Source organism: Grammomys surdaster, unplaced genomic scaffold, assembly GCF_004785775.1.
Source record: "Grammomys surdaster isolate TR1022 unplaced genomic scaffold, NIH_TR_1.0 125979, whole genome shotgun sequence".
NCBI classification, from domain to species: Eukaryota; Metazoa; Chordata; class Mammalia; order Rodentia; family Muridae; genus Grammomys; species Grammomys surdaster.
The window spans coordinates 2,552,901-2,568,694 of NW_021620795.1; the positions used below are offsets into that span (position 1 = coordinate 2,552,901).

General features: G+C 38.3%; 1 protein-coding gene across 3 annotated transcripts in view; it reads left to right on the forward strand.

Annotated features, from left to right (window-relative positions):
- Positions 1-1,366: 1,366 nt before the first annotated feature.
- The window catches only part of Tasor (transcription activation suppressor), a 52,065-nt gene continuing 37,637 nt past the window's right edge, over positions 1,367-15,794 (forward strand). For 2 of the 3 annotated variants that reach the window (XM_028754088.1, XM_028754089.1), the window contains exons 1-6: positions 1,367-1,694; positions 10,190-10,335; positions 11,914-12,006; positions 13,522-13,594; positions 14,001-14,092; positions 14,829-14,990. In XM_028754088.1, coding sequence (XP_028609921.1) covers positions 1,367-1,694; positions 10,190-10,335; positions 11,914-12,006; positions 13,522-13,594; positions 14,001-14,092; positions 14,829-14,990 — 894 coding nt within the window. Of the gene's footprint in view, positions 1,695-10,189; positions 10,336-11,913; positions 12,007-13,521; positions 13,595-14,000; positions 14,093-14,828; positions 14,991-15,794 lie in introns of those variants that run through there. The other variant, XM_028754086.1, reaches the window with a different exon arrangement.

Genomic DNA, 15,794 nt, shown 5'->3' on the forward strand with positions numbered 1-15,794 from the left:
CTGCTGCTGCTGCTGCTGCTGCTGCTGCTGCTGCTGCTGCTGCTGCTGCTGCTGCTGCTTAGAGATCTTGAGTAAAATATATCCCGTCTTTCTTAAACAAATGCATTAGGCCAGAGCTGCTTGGACATTAGGCTTTGGCAGTGTAATTACTTTGGTTGAAATTAGATTTGGCTTTTGTCATCTCAATTTATCCAACTTTCAACATTTAAATCGGGCAAAAGCATCTTTTTGGTATTGTGACAATGTGTCTGTACTGATGATAACTCAGGACAGGAACCTAGGAAGAACTATTGAAAGGAACTATTGAAAAGCCCTTCCTTCATTTCCCTATCAAGTTCCTTTCTTCTAGGTGGTCGCACGCGTGTGCAACCATGCGTGCCTCCCCCTCATCATTAGGTTGTAAATTATGTGGAAGAATCCCAAATATTCAATGTTTGCTTAGATAGTGCTACGGCCTGGAGGACGACCAGTGTGAGTGAAAGGCAGAAAGTCTAGAGGGATACGATATTACCGCCCTGCTTATCAATGGAGGCCATTTTCTGATCTCTTCTCACTTTGTATCTTATTATGTGTTTATAGTCTTTATGAGTATAGGTGGTTTGCCTGCATTTATGATAGAGCACCACGTGTATTCCTAGTGCCCTCCGAGGCCAGAAAAGGACCTGGATCCTCTGAAGTGACTAACATCTGGTTGAGTTGTCATATGTATGCTGGGAATTGAACCCTGGTCCTTTGGAAGAGCAGCTCAGAGCGGACTGATGAGTAAGTCACAAGACCAGGATCAGCCAATTATCTGCCGGGTTTGGTCCACAGAACGCAGGAGGTGAGAAGGAGCTCGCTTGCAAAAGAACTGTCTGGAAGAACGCCCTGGGCTTTTCTCTGTCAAACGCAGGGCGGACGGGGCAGGGCCCAGGAATCCGCAGAATGCAGCCAGGCCCAAGCCTTCAATCTTAAGCGACGGCGTCGACGCTTTCCCCGGGCGTGGCACTCTCCTCTTTTGGCGGGCTAGGCAATGCGAGGCTCCGCCCCCTGGAACGGTCTATCTGCATTCGCGGAGGCAGGCGCTGCATTTCTATTGGTAGAACGAGTCTGCCGAGACTCCGCCCCCTCCCGGGCCCGACGCGAGCACGTTGGGTAGCCGGGGCCGGTTGAAAAGCCGCCCGAGTCTGCAGCGGCTCCCGGGGCTAAAGGCACACTTAGAGCCGCGGTGGCGGTTAAGAGGCGTCTCTGTGGCTGGACTGCGGCCCCCGGGGGTGGAGGGGCCGGGTGGGCCGAGAAGAACTGGGCGGCCTGGCCCGCCGCCCTTCCCCCCCACGCTCGTCGCCCTTGTGGGCAGAAGCTTCCTGGAGCGCCTCACACCCGCGCGATGGCGACTGCTGCGGAGACGGAGGCCTCTTCGACGGACGCGAGCTGGGAAAGCCGTGGCGGCGGCGGTGGAGACGACGGAGTGAAGCCAGCGCTTCCGGAGCTTGAGTCCTCCCTACAAAATGGCGGCGGCTTCTCCACCGCGGAGCTCGGCGGCGGCGCGGGGCCTGAGGAGACCATGGCAGCCGAAGCCGCCCGGAGCCACAGCCACGAGCAGCCTCAGCACACGTCCGAGGCGGCCGCGGCCGCTCTGCCCAAAGGCGCCGAAGAGCCGGAAAGGCCTTTTAGGCGGAGTTTTCAGATCCCCAGGAAGAGCAGAGAAAAGAAAGGTGGTGCCTCCCCTTCCTCCCAACCCCTCTCTTTCTCCCCTCCCCCTCCATCTTTTTCATTAGGACCTCTCTGTCTCCTCTTCCCACACCCATCCGAGACACGTAAACACGCACGCAAGCGCCAGCCGCCTCTCCCCTCACTGCCACGGCCGCCCAGCCGCCCATGGTGCGAGAGGATAGGGTGGAACCACGCGCCGTCGCTCCCCCTCTCCCCGTGGAAGTTGGAAGTAGCTCAGGTTTGAAGCGTTTCCATAAGGCTGCATCTCCCAGAGAGGAAAGATGGTGCTTGGTGCCCCTCTTTCCCCAAGCCCTGAAGGCAGAGAAGCTGATGGTGGCCTCCTAAAGATGCTTCTGAGAAGTCTGCTTGTGGATATAGCCTGTGGTCATGGATTCTGAGGCTTTCTCCGAGGCCATTGCATTCTAAGGACAAGTGTTTCTCACTGTGGAAATTCTTCAGCTCTGTGTGTCTACTTGAAATGTGCTCCATGTCAGCGTCTTCTCTGATTTAGAAAAATCTCCATTAGTATATGCGCTCCATGACAGTTTTCCATCACACTTCATTTCCATGTAGTTTTTTGGGAAAACATTAGCTTATATAGGTTTCTTCTGTATAACTCCAAGTCTTGAATGATTTTTAAAGTCAGCTCTTAGTTTCTTAAATCGAATATAGGAACAGTTGGGTTAGTTGCTTATTTTTTGAGATCTTAGTGCCATATTATAAAACGTACAGCACTGTTTTTTTTTTGTTTGTTTGTTTTTTTTTTACCTCAGAGTAGGTTTTGACTGACGGAATTGACTTAAATTTTCCCTTTTACGGAGTGTTTTTTAATTGTTTATTTCCCAAAGCTTTTTTTTTTTTTTCCTTTTTGTCAGTTGAATCTCTGAAGATTTAGAATCTTGATTGAAACTGTGCATCTGGGTAACCAAATCTTTGCACAACTGAGATTATTAAAGTACAAAGAAGTTCCTTTCTAGTTGGATGACAAAGCTAAGGAAATAGCATGAGAAACCGTGCAGAGGAGGATGAAGTTGATCTTTGCCAACTGAAGTGAATGTTTATAGAATGTTAATACTCTTTAAAAGAGTTGATGTAATACGTGTAATACTTTAGGATGTAGGGCAAGAAACTTTATGTAGTTAAGGTGTGTATAGCTGTGTTGATACAAGAAAAGTTAGAGAAGCAGGCAGATTTCTGAGTTTGAGGCCAGCCTGGTATACAGAGTGAGTTCCAGAACAGTCAGGGCTATACAGAAAAACCCTGTCTCAAAAAGCAAAAAAAAAAAAAAAGAAAAATTAAAAAAACAAAGTTAGATACTTGCCCCCAATGGCCAGTTGGTAGAAAAGGTTTGAAGTAGTTTTAAATAGGACCTCATAATGATAGTAGGGGCTTAACATTTTCACGCTGTATCAAGGTTTTTTTGGCATCCTATTTTAGATTTTAAATGACAAAGGCTGTGAAAAAAATCACCTTTAAAACAAGACTTTTTTTTTTTTAGGGGCCAGAAATCTGGCTTAGAGTCATAAGGATTTTCTTTGAAATTTGGTAAGGTGGTGTGTGCTTCTTAAATTTCATAAGCCAAATCCAGAAATTGCTCTAAAATGATTGCCCTTGAACATAATAAAAGTGGCTTGGGGAATTAGGGAGTATAAACCTTAGCTGAGCTGCTTTCTCCATGGAGTTTGATGTATTCCTTGGGGTAATGGCTTATATTTTCCATTTTGCCTAGGGATATGGTTTTTACTCTCATCTGTAAGGGAGGATGTAGTTAGGAAAATATGGTAGATTTTTATTTTTACTGAAAATAATTCTTTATCTAGCTGTACACCAGGCAGCAGTTGTTCAAATAGTACATAATAGGGTTAAATCAAAACTTTAAAAACCCAAATAATAGAATTTCCTTAAGTTGTTGAGCCCTTGAACTTGAAATGCTCCTGCCTCAGCCTTCCTGCTAGGTGGGATTACAGGTGATTACAGGAATGAGCTATTAATACAGTGCTTTCAAGTAACTATTTTAATCATCTCAGATTTTAACCTAACTTGGGAGAAATTAGTCTTTGAATTTCAACTTATTAGTATAAAAACATACTTTATCACTTTAGAACAGTTACAAGAGTGTTTCTATATTTCCTCCTTTTTTTTTTTTTTTTTTTTTTTTTGATACAGTCTTAAAATCTTTCACATAGTCCTGGCTGTTCTGGAACTCAGATCCACTTACCTCTGTGTTCAGAGTGCTGGGATTAATATTGAGCCACATCAGCCTAGCCTGTGTCTGTCTCTCCATATGAACATCACTTAATAGGCTTATAGTGTGCAAGACAGAACAAATGGTTGGAAGAAAAACAAAACACTATAGAGACTGTTAGTTTTCCTCATTGATTAGAAGGTTTGAAAAGTATGTTGAGGATTTGGCTTGGTACTAATGATCATCTGACTTACTAACATAAGACATTTTTGATAGAAAGGTCTTGAATTTTTCAGCATCAGAAGTTTTGTTACATTTATATTCTAGTCATAAATGCTTTCTGGTGAAATTTAAAGTGAGGATGTTAATTTTTAAGCAATTTCTTAAAATACCATTCGGTATAATTTATTGGCTTTCAAAGTTATATTTGAGACAAGTCTTAACTACATAGTCCATGCTGCCATCAAACATGCAGCAGTCCTTTTGCTAGTGCTATAGTTTAACGCCTATAGGAACTTGTCCAGCTCTTGAAAGTTTACTTGATGATAATAGCATGACATCTAAATACTGCCATTTTAGTGGCATAATAATACTGGGAAGCAATCTTGTACTTGAAAGGTTATAGACATTGTTCTGTGTATATAATTACATTTCAACAACTCTTTGTGATAGGTATTTGTCCGTTTTACAGAAAAACTGAAGTACTGAGAAGTAACTTGTCAATTAGTAAATGGTGGAGATAGAATTTGAACATGTATAGACTACTTGGAACTACTCAACTATAGCAAGATTATTCCTAATAGTCTAAATTTTATTTTTATTTAGGGAGGAAGAGCTTATTTTGGCTCACAGTTTCAGAGCATAGTTGATCACGCTGAGAAGTCATAACAGCACAAGCCTGGTGGTTAATCACATGACAATACATGTATAGTCAGAAAGCAGAGAAAGATCAATGTCCCCTCCACCCCCACCCTTCCTTGAGGCAGGTCATAATTTTTTAGATAGAAAAAGCCATTTACAAATCTGTTAGGAACAAATGGAGTCACATTGTATAATGGTAATTAAGGCCAGTAGATACCAACCTTGGGCTCAGAATTACAGACCAAGTTTGCTCACTAGCCACATTGCTAATCATTTCATTTTCTCCCATGTAGCTCAGGCCGGCTTTGTACTTTTTTTTTTTAATTATTTTTTTATTAGCATATATTATATACAGTAATGGGTTATGGGTTTCATTATGACATCTTCATACACGTACATGATGTCATCATAACCTCTTTAACCACTTTTGTGCTCCTACAAACACTTTAATATTTAAAAATAAATATGGGTGTTTTGTCTTCATGTCTGTACCACAAGCTTGCCATCAGATCCTCTGAACTGGAGTTACAGTTGCGAGCTGCCATGTGGGTGCTGGGAACTAAACTTAAACCAATGTCTTCTGGAAGAACAGCCAGTATTCTTAATCCCTTGAGCCATCTTTCTAGCTTTAACGCTTACTAATTTCAACTAGTTCCCAACTTTTTTTTTTTTTTTTTGGGGGGGGGGAGTTGATGGTGTTTAGTGTTGTTTACAATGTGGGCACCCCAGCCTATACCTCAGAAGAGAATCTTCCCCCTGCATCAACCATTAATGGTATAAAATCTTCAGAGAGGGATGGAGGTCTATCATTCCTTCTCAGTCTTGTGTAGATCATGCATAGGCAAGCAAAACTTCAGAGTTAGTAGCCATCCCTTGTCTAGAAGTTACACATACACACCTTTTTACCAACTTGTACATTGTAGGTATTCAATTCACTCTTATCCACCTTTGCTAAATGTTGGAGGGAGTGACAGATGTTCCATTTATGGTTAGGATTCAGCAGTCATTTATTCTCTGCTTTAACAGTCACCTATTCCAGAATGAAGCATCTCTTACCAGAGCTGACAGCACTATTCTATGAGCTTGCCTTGAACTTTTGATGTTCCTATCTTGGCCCCCTAAATGCTGCAATTATGGATGTATGCTACCACATTCAGCTGGTATTCTTTGTGGTGATCTTTTGGTTCTGGGGATGGAACTTACGATTTCTTTTTGGTTTTTTGAGACAGAGTTTCTCTGTGTAGCCCTGGCTGTCCTGGAACTCTGTAGACCAGGCTGGCCTCAAACTCAGAAATCTGCCTGCCTCTGCCTCCCAGGTGCTAAGATTAAAGGTGTGCGCCACCACTGCCCGGCTGGAACTTATGACTTCTTGCTTGTCAGACAAATGTTCTTCTACTGAGAAACATTGAGTCCCATCCATTATCTATTTCAGTTATAATTGCTTTTAGATCCGAAAGCTTACATTCTTATTGTTTACATGTTATGATAGTAGTACGCCTTGTTTTCTTAAGTTTAGTATATCATGTATATGTAGTACAAGATCTACACTGACACAAAGTAAATTGGTCAAAGATAATGAAGGAAGTGCTATTTTTTTGACCTATTGCCCATTGCTTAAATGTAAATTCTTTTTTTGTGTGTGTTATGTGGGTATGGCTGAAGGGTTGGAATCTAGGGCTTCTATGCTTGGCAAGCAATCAACCATCAACTTCTATCATTAGTTATCTTTCTACTCCCCATCTCCACCCCCTACCCCAAGATAGGGTTTCTCTGTGTGTATCCCTGGTTGTCCTTGAACTTCGGTATCTGGCTTATACTTTATAGTCTAGCTTTTTACATAGCTTCCAGGGATCTAAACTCAGGTTATCATCAGGCTTATACAGCCATCTTACCAGCCATTTTTATTTTTTCAGTTGCATTATAATAACTATGTTGACTTTATTCCTCAGGATGCTTGTATATGTCCAGTCTTAAAGTAGGTACACATTGGCTTTTACTTAGCACACATTGTTATAATAACATGTAATCAAAACAACTGTTCATTTTTAGAGCTACTATTATGATATATGCCTAGTTGGTTAAAGAACCAGATATGTCACCAGGGGGTGTTGGCAGCCCATGCCTTTAATCCCAGCACTCAGGAGGCAGAGGTAGGGAGATCCGCTGAGTTTGAGGCTAGCCTGGTTTAGAGTTCTAGGACAGCCAAGGCTACATGGAGAAACCTTGACTTGAACCCCACCCCCAAAGAATGGATATATGATTTTACAGTGTATCCTTTATAGTATAATAAAAATAAATTGAAAGTATAATAAAGCAGCTTATTTATAGTTATCTTTTAGGTGGGATACTTCTAAGAGTATAAAGTTGAGTGATGATGGCACATGCTTACAATTCCAGTACTTGGAAAGCTGAAACTGGAAGATGACATGTTTGAGGTCAGCCCAGGATATATAGTGAACTTTTTTTTGTAAGACCTTGTATCAAAATATAAATTTACGTACAACAGTATTTTCAGTGGAACCCAAAAATTACTTTTAATATTTATTGACCTTGAAATAATGTCTTGAAGCCAGGCGGTGGTGGCGCATGCCTTTAATCCCAGCACTTGGGAGGCAGAGACAGGCGGATTTCTGAGTTTGAGGCCAGCCTGGTCTACAGAGTGAGTTCCAGGACAGCCAGGACTACACAGAGATACCCTGTCTCGAAAAATCGAAAAACCAAAAAAAGAAAGAAAGAAAGAAAGAAATAATGTCTTGAAAAAAAATAGGATTTTTTTTTTAAAATTTGGTGGTAGTTTATATGTACAGATTTGGTTTTCAAAATGAAAATTAAATTATTTTGGTTTTTATTAAATGAAAAATTTAATATCTACATTAGAAATTTTAAGTTATTAGGAAAATTATTTTTGTTTTTTGGCTTTTTGTTTGTTTGTTTGTTTTGAGATGGGATCTCACTGTGTAGCCCTGATTGGCCTGGAACTCAATCTGGATATCAAACTGGTCTCAAACTCAGAGATCTGCCTACTTCTGTCTCTTAAGTGTTTGACTGAAGGCATGTTCCACCATGTTTGATTATTAAACCAAATAGGTTAAATGGTTGAGTGTTATAAAAATTCCAGTGCCAGAGAGCTATCTCAACTGGTAAAAGCACTTGATATCTATGGTGCAAGCTTGAGTTTGATTCTTAGAACCACAGTTGATGGAGAGAACTGTCTGAAAGTTGTTCTCTGACCTCTACATGTACATCTTGGCATGAGTATACTCATGTTCATGCACACACACACAAATTTGAGCCAGTTGTGGTGGCACATGCTTGTATTTCCAGTATAGGGAGGTTTGAAAGAAGGATTTGAGGTTAGACTTGACTGCCCAGTGAGAACTTATATCAGAGATGGAAAAGAACATTAAATGGACTGTAGACTGGTGAAAACACAAGGGATACAAACTTAATTGTGTTAACTGTGCACTGGTGCTGCATTCTGCTTAGTACTTTTATAAGGGCCCGTGACTCACCGAAGAATGATACCCCAGACTCAAATAGTATGCAAAGGCAAAGAGTGATTATTCTGCAGAAATTATCAGCACACAGGGATCTCTATCCACCAAAATGGAGATACTGAGTGAGCTTACAGGCTCACTTTTAAAGCCTGTTGGGAATTCCAGGGAGGAGTGGGTGACCTTTACCTTTCTTTACTTGGATTGACTGGCTCTATTTTTCAGGGTATGGGTGTCCTTGGGATTGGTCAAGGTTCTGAGGAATTTGGGAGATTTTTCTGGAACCATTGCTAATTAACTACTCTTGGCCCAGGCCAGGTGTTGGAGCAGCTTCTGATTGTCTGTCCTCGAAGGGTGTTTTTTCTGGCATTTGACTTGTTTTGGACTTGTCCAGTATTAGGAAACAGAAACTTAGGCCTAGTTCTTAGACTCAGTTTGGAGCCTGTCATGGAGTCTGCCTGGCTTCGCCCCTGGCATGACCCTCTCATTGCCTTGCCTTACATAATATATTTCACATATAATCGTTATTAGAAGAACTGTAGTTTTCCATTTTACAATGAACTGGGCTTTTACATTATATATCCTCTGCTACAAAGTCAGTAAATGACAAATCTGGTGTTTGAGTTTTTACTCTAAAACTCTACAACTCTTGCTGTTTTCTAGTATTGGGCGTAGTACCTAGTTGAAATATGCTAGAAAAATATTCTATTACTTTTTACTTTTTTTTTTTTTTTCAAGACAAGTCTCACTAAGTTTTCAGGCCATCCTTGAACTTGCTCTGTACTTAGCCATCAAGCAGCTAGAATAAGGCAGTGCATTCCCTTAATCCTGGCATTTGGGAGGCAGAGGCAGCCAGATCTCTTGAATTCAAGGCTAGCCTGGTCAATAGAGTGAGTTTCAGGACTACACAAACTCTGTTTTCAAAAACAAAACAAAACCAACCAAACAAAAAAGATTCTGGTTTGGCTCAAAGCCCTTCATCTTAGCATTTGGTATTTAAATATTTTATTTTTTATTGATAATAAAACTATTTGAGTACTACATATTACTTTAACTTTAAAGCCCTGGCTGGCCTGAACCTTATTCTGTAGACCAGGTTGCCTCAAAGTTTTGATTATCCTCTTTGCTTTTTAAGTGTAGGAATTATAGACATTAGCTTCTATGTTGGGTTTATGCTTTTATTTATGGTAAATATTTATAGTTGCTCGGCTGCCATAGTCTTAAACATGCTTTTTTAGTGCAGTATAAATAGGAATTGAGACAAGTTGAGTGCATGCATAGGTTCTTATGAGAACTTAAGCCTGGCAGTGGTGGCACATGCCTTTAATCCCAGCACTTGGGAGGCAGAGACAGGTGGATTTCTGAGTTCGAGGCCAGCCTGGTCTACAGAGTGAGTTCCAGGACAGCCAGGGCTACACAGAGAAACCCTGTCTTGAAAAACAAAAACAAAAAAACAAAACAAAACAAAAAAAGAACAAAAAGAAAGAGAGAACTTAAGCAATTTAGATTATATTATAAGGATTAATATAAAGATTAATTTATATCCTTGAGGTTTATAAAACTGTAATTTTTTGTATATGAGGCCAGGTTATCATTGTTTAAAGGAACTAGTTTAGATAAGTTTTAATTTTTCTTCAGTGAGTTAAAATAAAAAACAATTTGTGTTCATGTATGTGCATGCACATCTGCACATGGTTATGCAAGAGGAGGACAGAGGACAACTTTTTGCAAGGATTTTAGGGATCCAACTCTGGTCAGGTCTGTGCAGCAACCTGTTGTACCATGTAGTTGTCTTTAGTGAGTTCTAATAATAACTCTTGTGCACCATAAAACAAAGTAACTGTTGGTGCCTTTTGTTCACTTAAAGTTAGATTTAAAAAACCTACAGCAACTGAAAAATCTACATTTATGATAGAATAATCTTACAATTTGTGTTTGTTTGTTTGTTTGTTAATAGCTCTTTTCCAGTCATTAACTCCAGGCTCTCGAGAATTTGAAGATGTTTTAAATATTCTCCATTCATCTTACCTTGAACCATCCTCAGTAACAAATTTTAACTATAGACGAGCTTGCTTGATACATAATGAACTTTTGGAAAAAGAGGTATGTATTTAGCCTGAGGAAGAAATTCTTTTTTTTTTCTTTGTAGAAATGCTATTTTTTTTTTTTTTAAAGGAAAGGCAACTTAAAAAATGGGTGAAAATATTTTAAATGATTTCTTCTTGGTGCTAGGAATTAAACCCAGGTCTGACTCAAGGCTCAACTAGTGCCTCTGAGATACATCCTCTGAGATATATCCCCACTATGTTTGTCTACTGTGTTAAATTGTTACTATTGTGTAGTTACCCAGAATTCTGAAGTAAGTCATCCATATAGGGATAGTTTACTATAGAGTACTTAGTTGTAAATTTGCAATTAAGTTTTTTTCCTATTTTTTTTCTTTTGGATTTATATATTTACTTTTTTATTTTTTTAAAGACAGGGGTCTTATCCTAGTCCATAATAGCTTAGAACTCATTGAGTGTTCAGGTTGACTTTGAACTTAAAGTAATCCTCCTGTCTCTGCTTTCCTAGATTTGTACTTATAGGGGCAAGTTGTCATGGCACTCCCCTCTCCCATAGAAATTTTTACTGAAAAAAAGTATGTACAAAGGGCAGCAGTTGACAACGAATACTAATTTCATATGCAAATTAGATGTTCTTTGAATTTAATATAAGAAAAGCCAGCATGTATAATTCTAAGGTAACACAAATGGAGCTTTAGAATCTTTACTATTTATTGCTTTGTAATGGATGTGAAGTATCACAAAGTTTAGTTTTATACCAGTTGGTTAATGATGTACTACCAAAACGTAACTTTGAAAATCTTTCTGAAGGGTACTGTTACAGTTCCTAAAGAAAACAAAAATGTGATAGTTTAATGTAGTTTCATGGTAGAGTAGGGATTATTTGTTAATTATGTATGGAAATTTTTCTGAGGTTATATTACATAATTGAGATAGCCTGAATACAGATGCAAAAATGCTAGCTATTCTGTAGTTTAAATAGATATATGTTTGAATCTCAAATCAATAGTTTAGAGTACTTGACTAGTATGTAACATACTATTAGTCAGCATTCTGTTCTGTAACAGAGGCTGTCCTTGAACTCAGGGGGATCTTCCTGCTTCAGCCTCCAGACTGCTAGCTTTAAGTGCCACTGTATCTGGCTTAAATAAATGAAACTATTATATTCAGTATGCTATGTAAAGTTGGAGATAAAAAGATTAAAAAAATTAGTAATTCTTGGGGAGATTGGGGATATAGTAAATTCTTAATAGAAAATTAGTTAATACTGATGAATACCTAGATACTTTTGACTATTTTATGTGTTGAGAGTTAAAATGGGAAGAAATAAAATTGAAGATTGAATAACAGAAAGCAGAAATTTTTATTTTGATAGGTTTGTGATTTTTTTTTTTTTTTTTTTTTTGGTTTTTCGAGACAGGGTTTCTCTATATAGCCCTGGCTGTCCTGGAACTCACTCTGTAGACCAGGCTGGCCTGTAACTCAGAAATCCACCTGCCTCTGCCTCCCAAGTGCTGGGATTAAAGGTGTGCGCCACCAACGCCCAGCGGTTTGTGATTTCTTAGAAAAATTTTTTTATCCTTAATGAAGCAGATTTAATTTTTTTTTTGTTTAGTTTACAGAAAAGAGAAGAGAATTGAAGTTTGATGGTCGTTTAGATAAGGAACTTTCAGAATCTTATGCATTTCTTATGGTTGATCGGTACCAGGTGAGATAATTTTGTTTCCATTGTAAGTTAATTTGTTTCCCAATTATTCTTTCAATAAGGATAAGATAACTTTTCTTCTGTTTTTTTTTTTATTATTTTTTTTATGGAGTGAGGAGGAGAGTAAGAATGTTGAATTCAAGTTGTCAGTCTTGGTGGTGGGTGCCTTTACCTAGTCAAGCATCTTACTAGTTGTTTCATTAATTGGTTTCTTTATTCACTTTATATACCCTTGTTTATTTTTTAAAGATTTATCTTTGTTTTTAATAAAGTATGTGGTGTGTGCACATTAGCTTGGGTAGGTTACAGGCAGTAGTGATCCACTTGACATGAATGTCATGAATTCAATATAAGTTCTCCAGCAGAACAGTATGAGCTCTTAACCACAGACCCATCTCTCCACCCTTGTTTGTTTCTTTTTTTTTGGGGGGGGTGGGAGAACAGTATGAGCTCTTAACCACAGACCCATCTCTCCACCCTTGTTTGTTTGTTTGTTTTTTGTTTTGTTTTGTTTTGGGAGGGGGTGAGGCAGGTTTCTTGCTATGTATCCCAGGTTGTCTTTCCTTGAACTTAGAGGCATCTTGCTGCCAGTCATTTGGGGTTATAGATATTCACTGTAACCTAATGTTTTTACAAGGGCAAAATCTGTTTTGTAATTTCTTTTTCAAATGTAATCATTGTTTCTCTGATCATTTCTGTTTTTTCCCCCCTAGAATATGCTTGATTAAACCTTTTTTTGTTAAGATTTATTTATTTGTAAGAGTACACTGCAGTTGTCTTTAGATGCACCAGAAGAGGGCATCAGATCTGTTACAGGTGGTTGTGAGCCCGCCATGTGGTTGCTGGTAATTGAACTCAGGACCTCTGGTTAAGAGCAGCCAGTGCTCTTAACCTCTAAGCCATCTTTCCAGGCCTTGATTAAACATTTTTTTATGAAAACAAGACTGTCTTATATAATGCTGATTCTATGTTCTTATGGCCATTTTCCCCCTTAAATAGTGTTTTCTTTAAATATTTTGCTTGAGACTAGAGAGGTGGTTCAGAGGTTAAGAGCACTTGCTGCTCTTCAAGAGAACTTGAGTTCAATTCCTAGCAACTATATTAGTCAGCTCACAAAGAACATCTAAGTTCAGCTCCAGAGAATCTATTGCCCTCTTCTGGTGTTTGAGGGCACTGCCACACACAAACATAATTCACATAACTGAAAATATAAAAAAAGTAAATCTTAAAGTGTATGTAAACCCTGTCTCAAAAACCAAAAAAAAAAATGTATATGTAAATATTTTGCTGGTCTTAATTCTCTTTTGTTGGTGAGAGTGACAAGTAGCATAAACAAAGATACATTTTTGATACAATAACCTTAGAAATTTAAGCCAGTTTTACTTTGATACTTACTAGTTAGGTGAAATCTATGTGTGAAAATTTTGTAATTATAGTTTAGAAGATAACATTTTGAAGTTTTAAAAATTAACTTTTCTTGTTAATTTGATTTTAAACTGAAATGTTTTGTTTACATAGGTTCAGAGCATATGTGAAAAAGGATTGCATGTGGGCCAGTCGAAAATAACAGTTCTTGGCAGTCCTTCCATGGGTAATTTTTCTTGTTTCTTATTTGTAGTTAACTATTGAGTTGTCATTTAAAATCCTAAATGTAGTCTGCCTATAGTCACTAATTAAATGGTATTCTTTTCATATTTTCAAATAAGGAAACTACTATTAACTTCTGAAATACAACACTGGTTTTGTTTCTTTGTTTCTGATTTTACATTCTTTGAATTGATCAATTGTTACTACTTAAAATGTTTTATTCTGGTCAAAATGATTTTGAAAAATTAGACTAATTTTATGTTTTACTCTGGTTAAACGTCAGCTACCTTTGTCTTCAGTAAACGCTTTTAAAAAGTTGTCATACTTCCTATTCCTTTTATTGGTTAAATAATTTGATTTTTTTTAATTTAAACTTGTTTACATTCAAATTATTTTTCTCTTTCTGTTAGGTATCTACCTTTGTAGGTATGCAGATCTCTTACAGGCTAATCCTTTGGAAGCTGGGGCAGTAGGCGATGTTGTTATTTTTAAAATAATGAAGGTAAGTTTATCTTGTGTTTGTACATATCAAAGGCAACATTTAACTTGAACTTTAGTTTTAAGTGATCTCATGACTTTAGGAGTTTGCGTTAAAAGCTGATATTTGATAGTATATGAATAATTGCTATCTTTTTTTTTTTTTTTTAAACCAAAACGCTTTGTTTATTTTGTGTGAGTACACTGTAGCTGTCTTCAGACACACCAGGAGAGGGCAACAGACCCTATTACAGATGGTTGTGAGCCACCATGTGTTTGCTGGGAATTGAACTCAGGACCTCTGGAAGAGCAGTCAGTGCTCTACTGCTGTGCCATCTTTCCAGCCCCAAAGAGTTGCTATCTTAAAAGTCTATCTTAGTGATTGAATTGTTATCTTTTAGATTATGTTCATTTATTAATTAATGTATGTATTGGACTACACATACCACAGGATGCATGTAAAAATCAGAGGAAGACTTGGGGGTTTTCTTCCTTCAGCCTTGTGGATAATTGAGACTCAAACTCAGATCATCATGCTTGGTGTTTGTTGTTTTTACCTGCTGAACTATTTCGCTTCCAGCATCCCCTACCCCTCCACCCCCATTTTCCAAAGGGAAGAATGAAAAAAAAAAAAAGAGTTATATGTTGGTGATGCAAGTAGGTTAACAGTTTAATAGCACTTGTATTTCTTCTTTATTATAGCATATAGTAAAAATCAGGTTAAGCGGACACTTAAAAATATATATATATTTTTTTTTTAGGGTAAAATAAAGAGCATTTATGATCCTCTGACTGTAAAAAGCTTGGAATCCATGTTAAGTAAAAATGCTTTGGATCCTACACCAAAGCATGAATGTCATGTGTCTAAAAATGCCAGTAGAATTACATCCCTTTTGGCATATAGAGCCTATGAACTAACTCAGGTATGTACTTGGATCCATTTACTGTGAAAGATCTATTGTATCTATGTGGTCTGTCTGTCTTTCTGTGTGCACATACAGGTGCTTGTACTTGGAGGCTTAGAGGCTGGAAGAAAAGGTTATCAGATCAGATCAGAGTTGGAGGTACAGGATACTCACCTGGCTTGTTAAGAGGCTACTGTGACCCAAACTTAGGTCTTCATGCTCAAACAAGCAAGCATTTTTAACTGCTGAACCATCTTGTAGCATCACCTCTTGAAGTGCCTGCCTTTCAGGGAAATACCTAGAAATACCTTGTTGGTGAATAAAATACCATTTGCTTTCAAAGTAAAGGTCAAGCCCCTTGACTATCTTAATTCACAATTCTATGTTCTATTGATTTATTAGAATGCAGACTTAGTATATTTTTAAGCCTTAACAGATATTCCAAAAACTATATATAGTTTTGTTCTCTTTTCTAAAAAAAATTTTTTTTGAGACATCTAAGTACGTATCTTAGAACTCTTATATAGATTAGGCTGACTTTGAACTCAAAAGGCTCTGCCTGCCTCTGCCTTCTTAGTGCTGCTATTAAAGGAGTATACTGACATGCTTGGCTTTTTGTTGATGTTTGTTTCTAGTTTTTTGAGACAAGGTCTTACTATGTAGTCTTGGCTGGCTTGAAACTCATGTAGGCTGGACTGGTTTCAGATTCACTGAGAGATCTCTCTTGGCTCAGCTTCCCTTCCTGGTCTCAAACTTGCTATATACTGGAGGTTTGTCTTGGGTACCTTCCTGATTCTCCTTTTTCCCTTGTCTGTCCTTTAT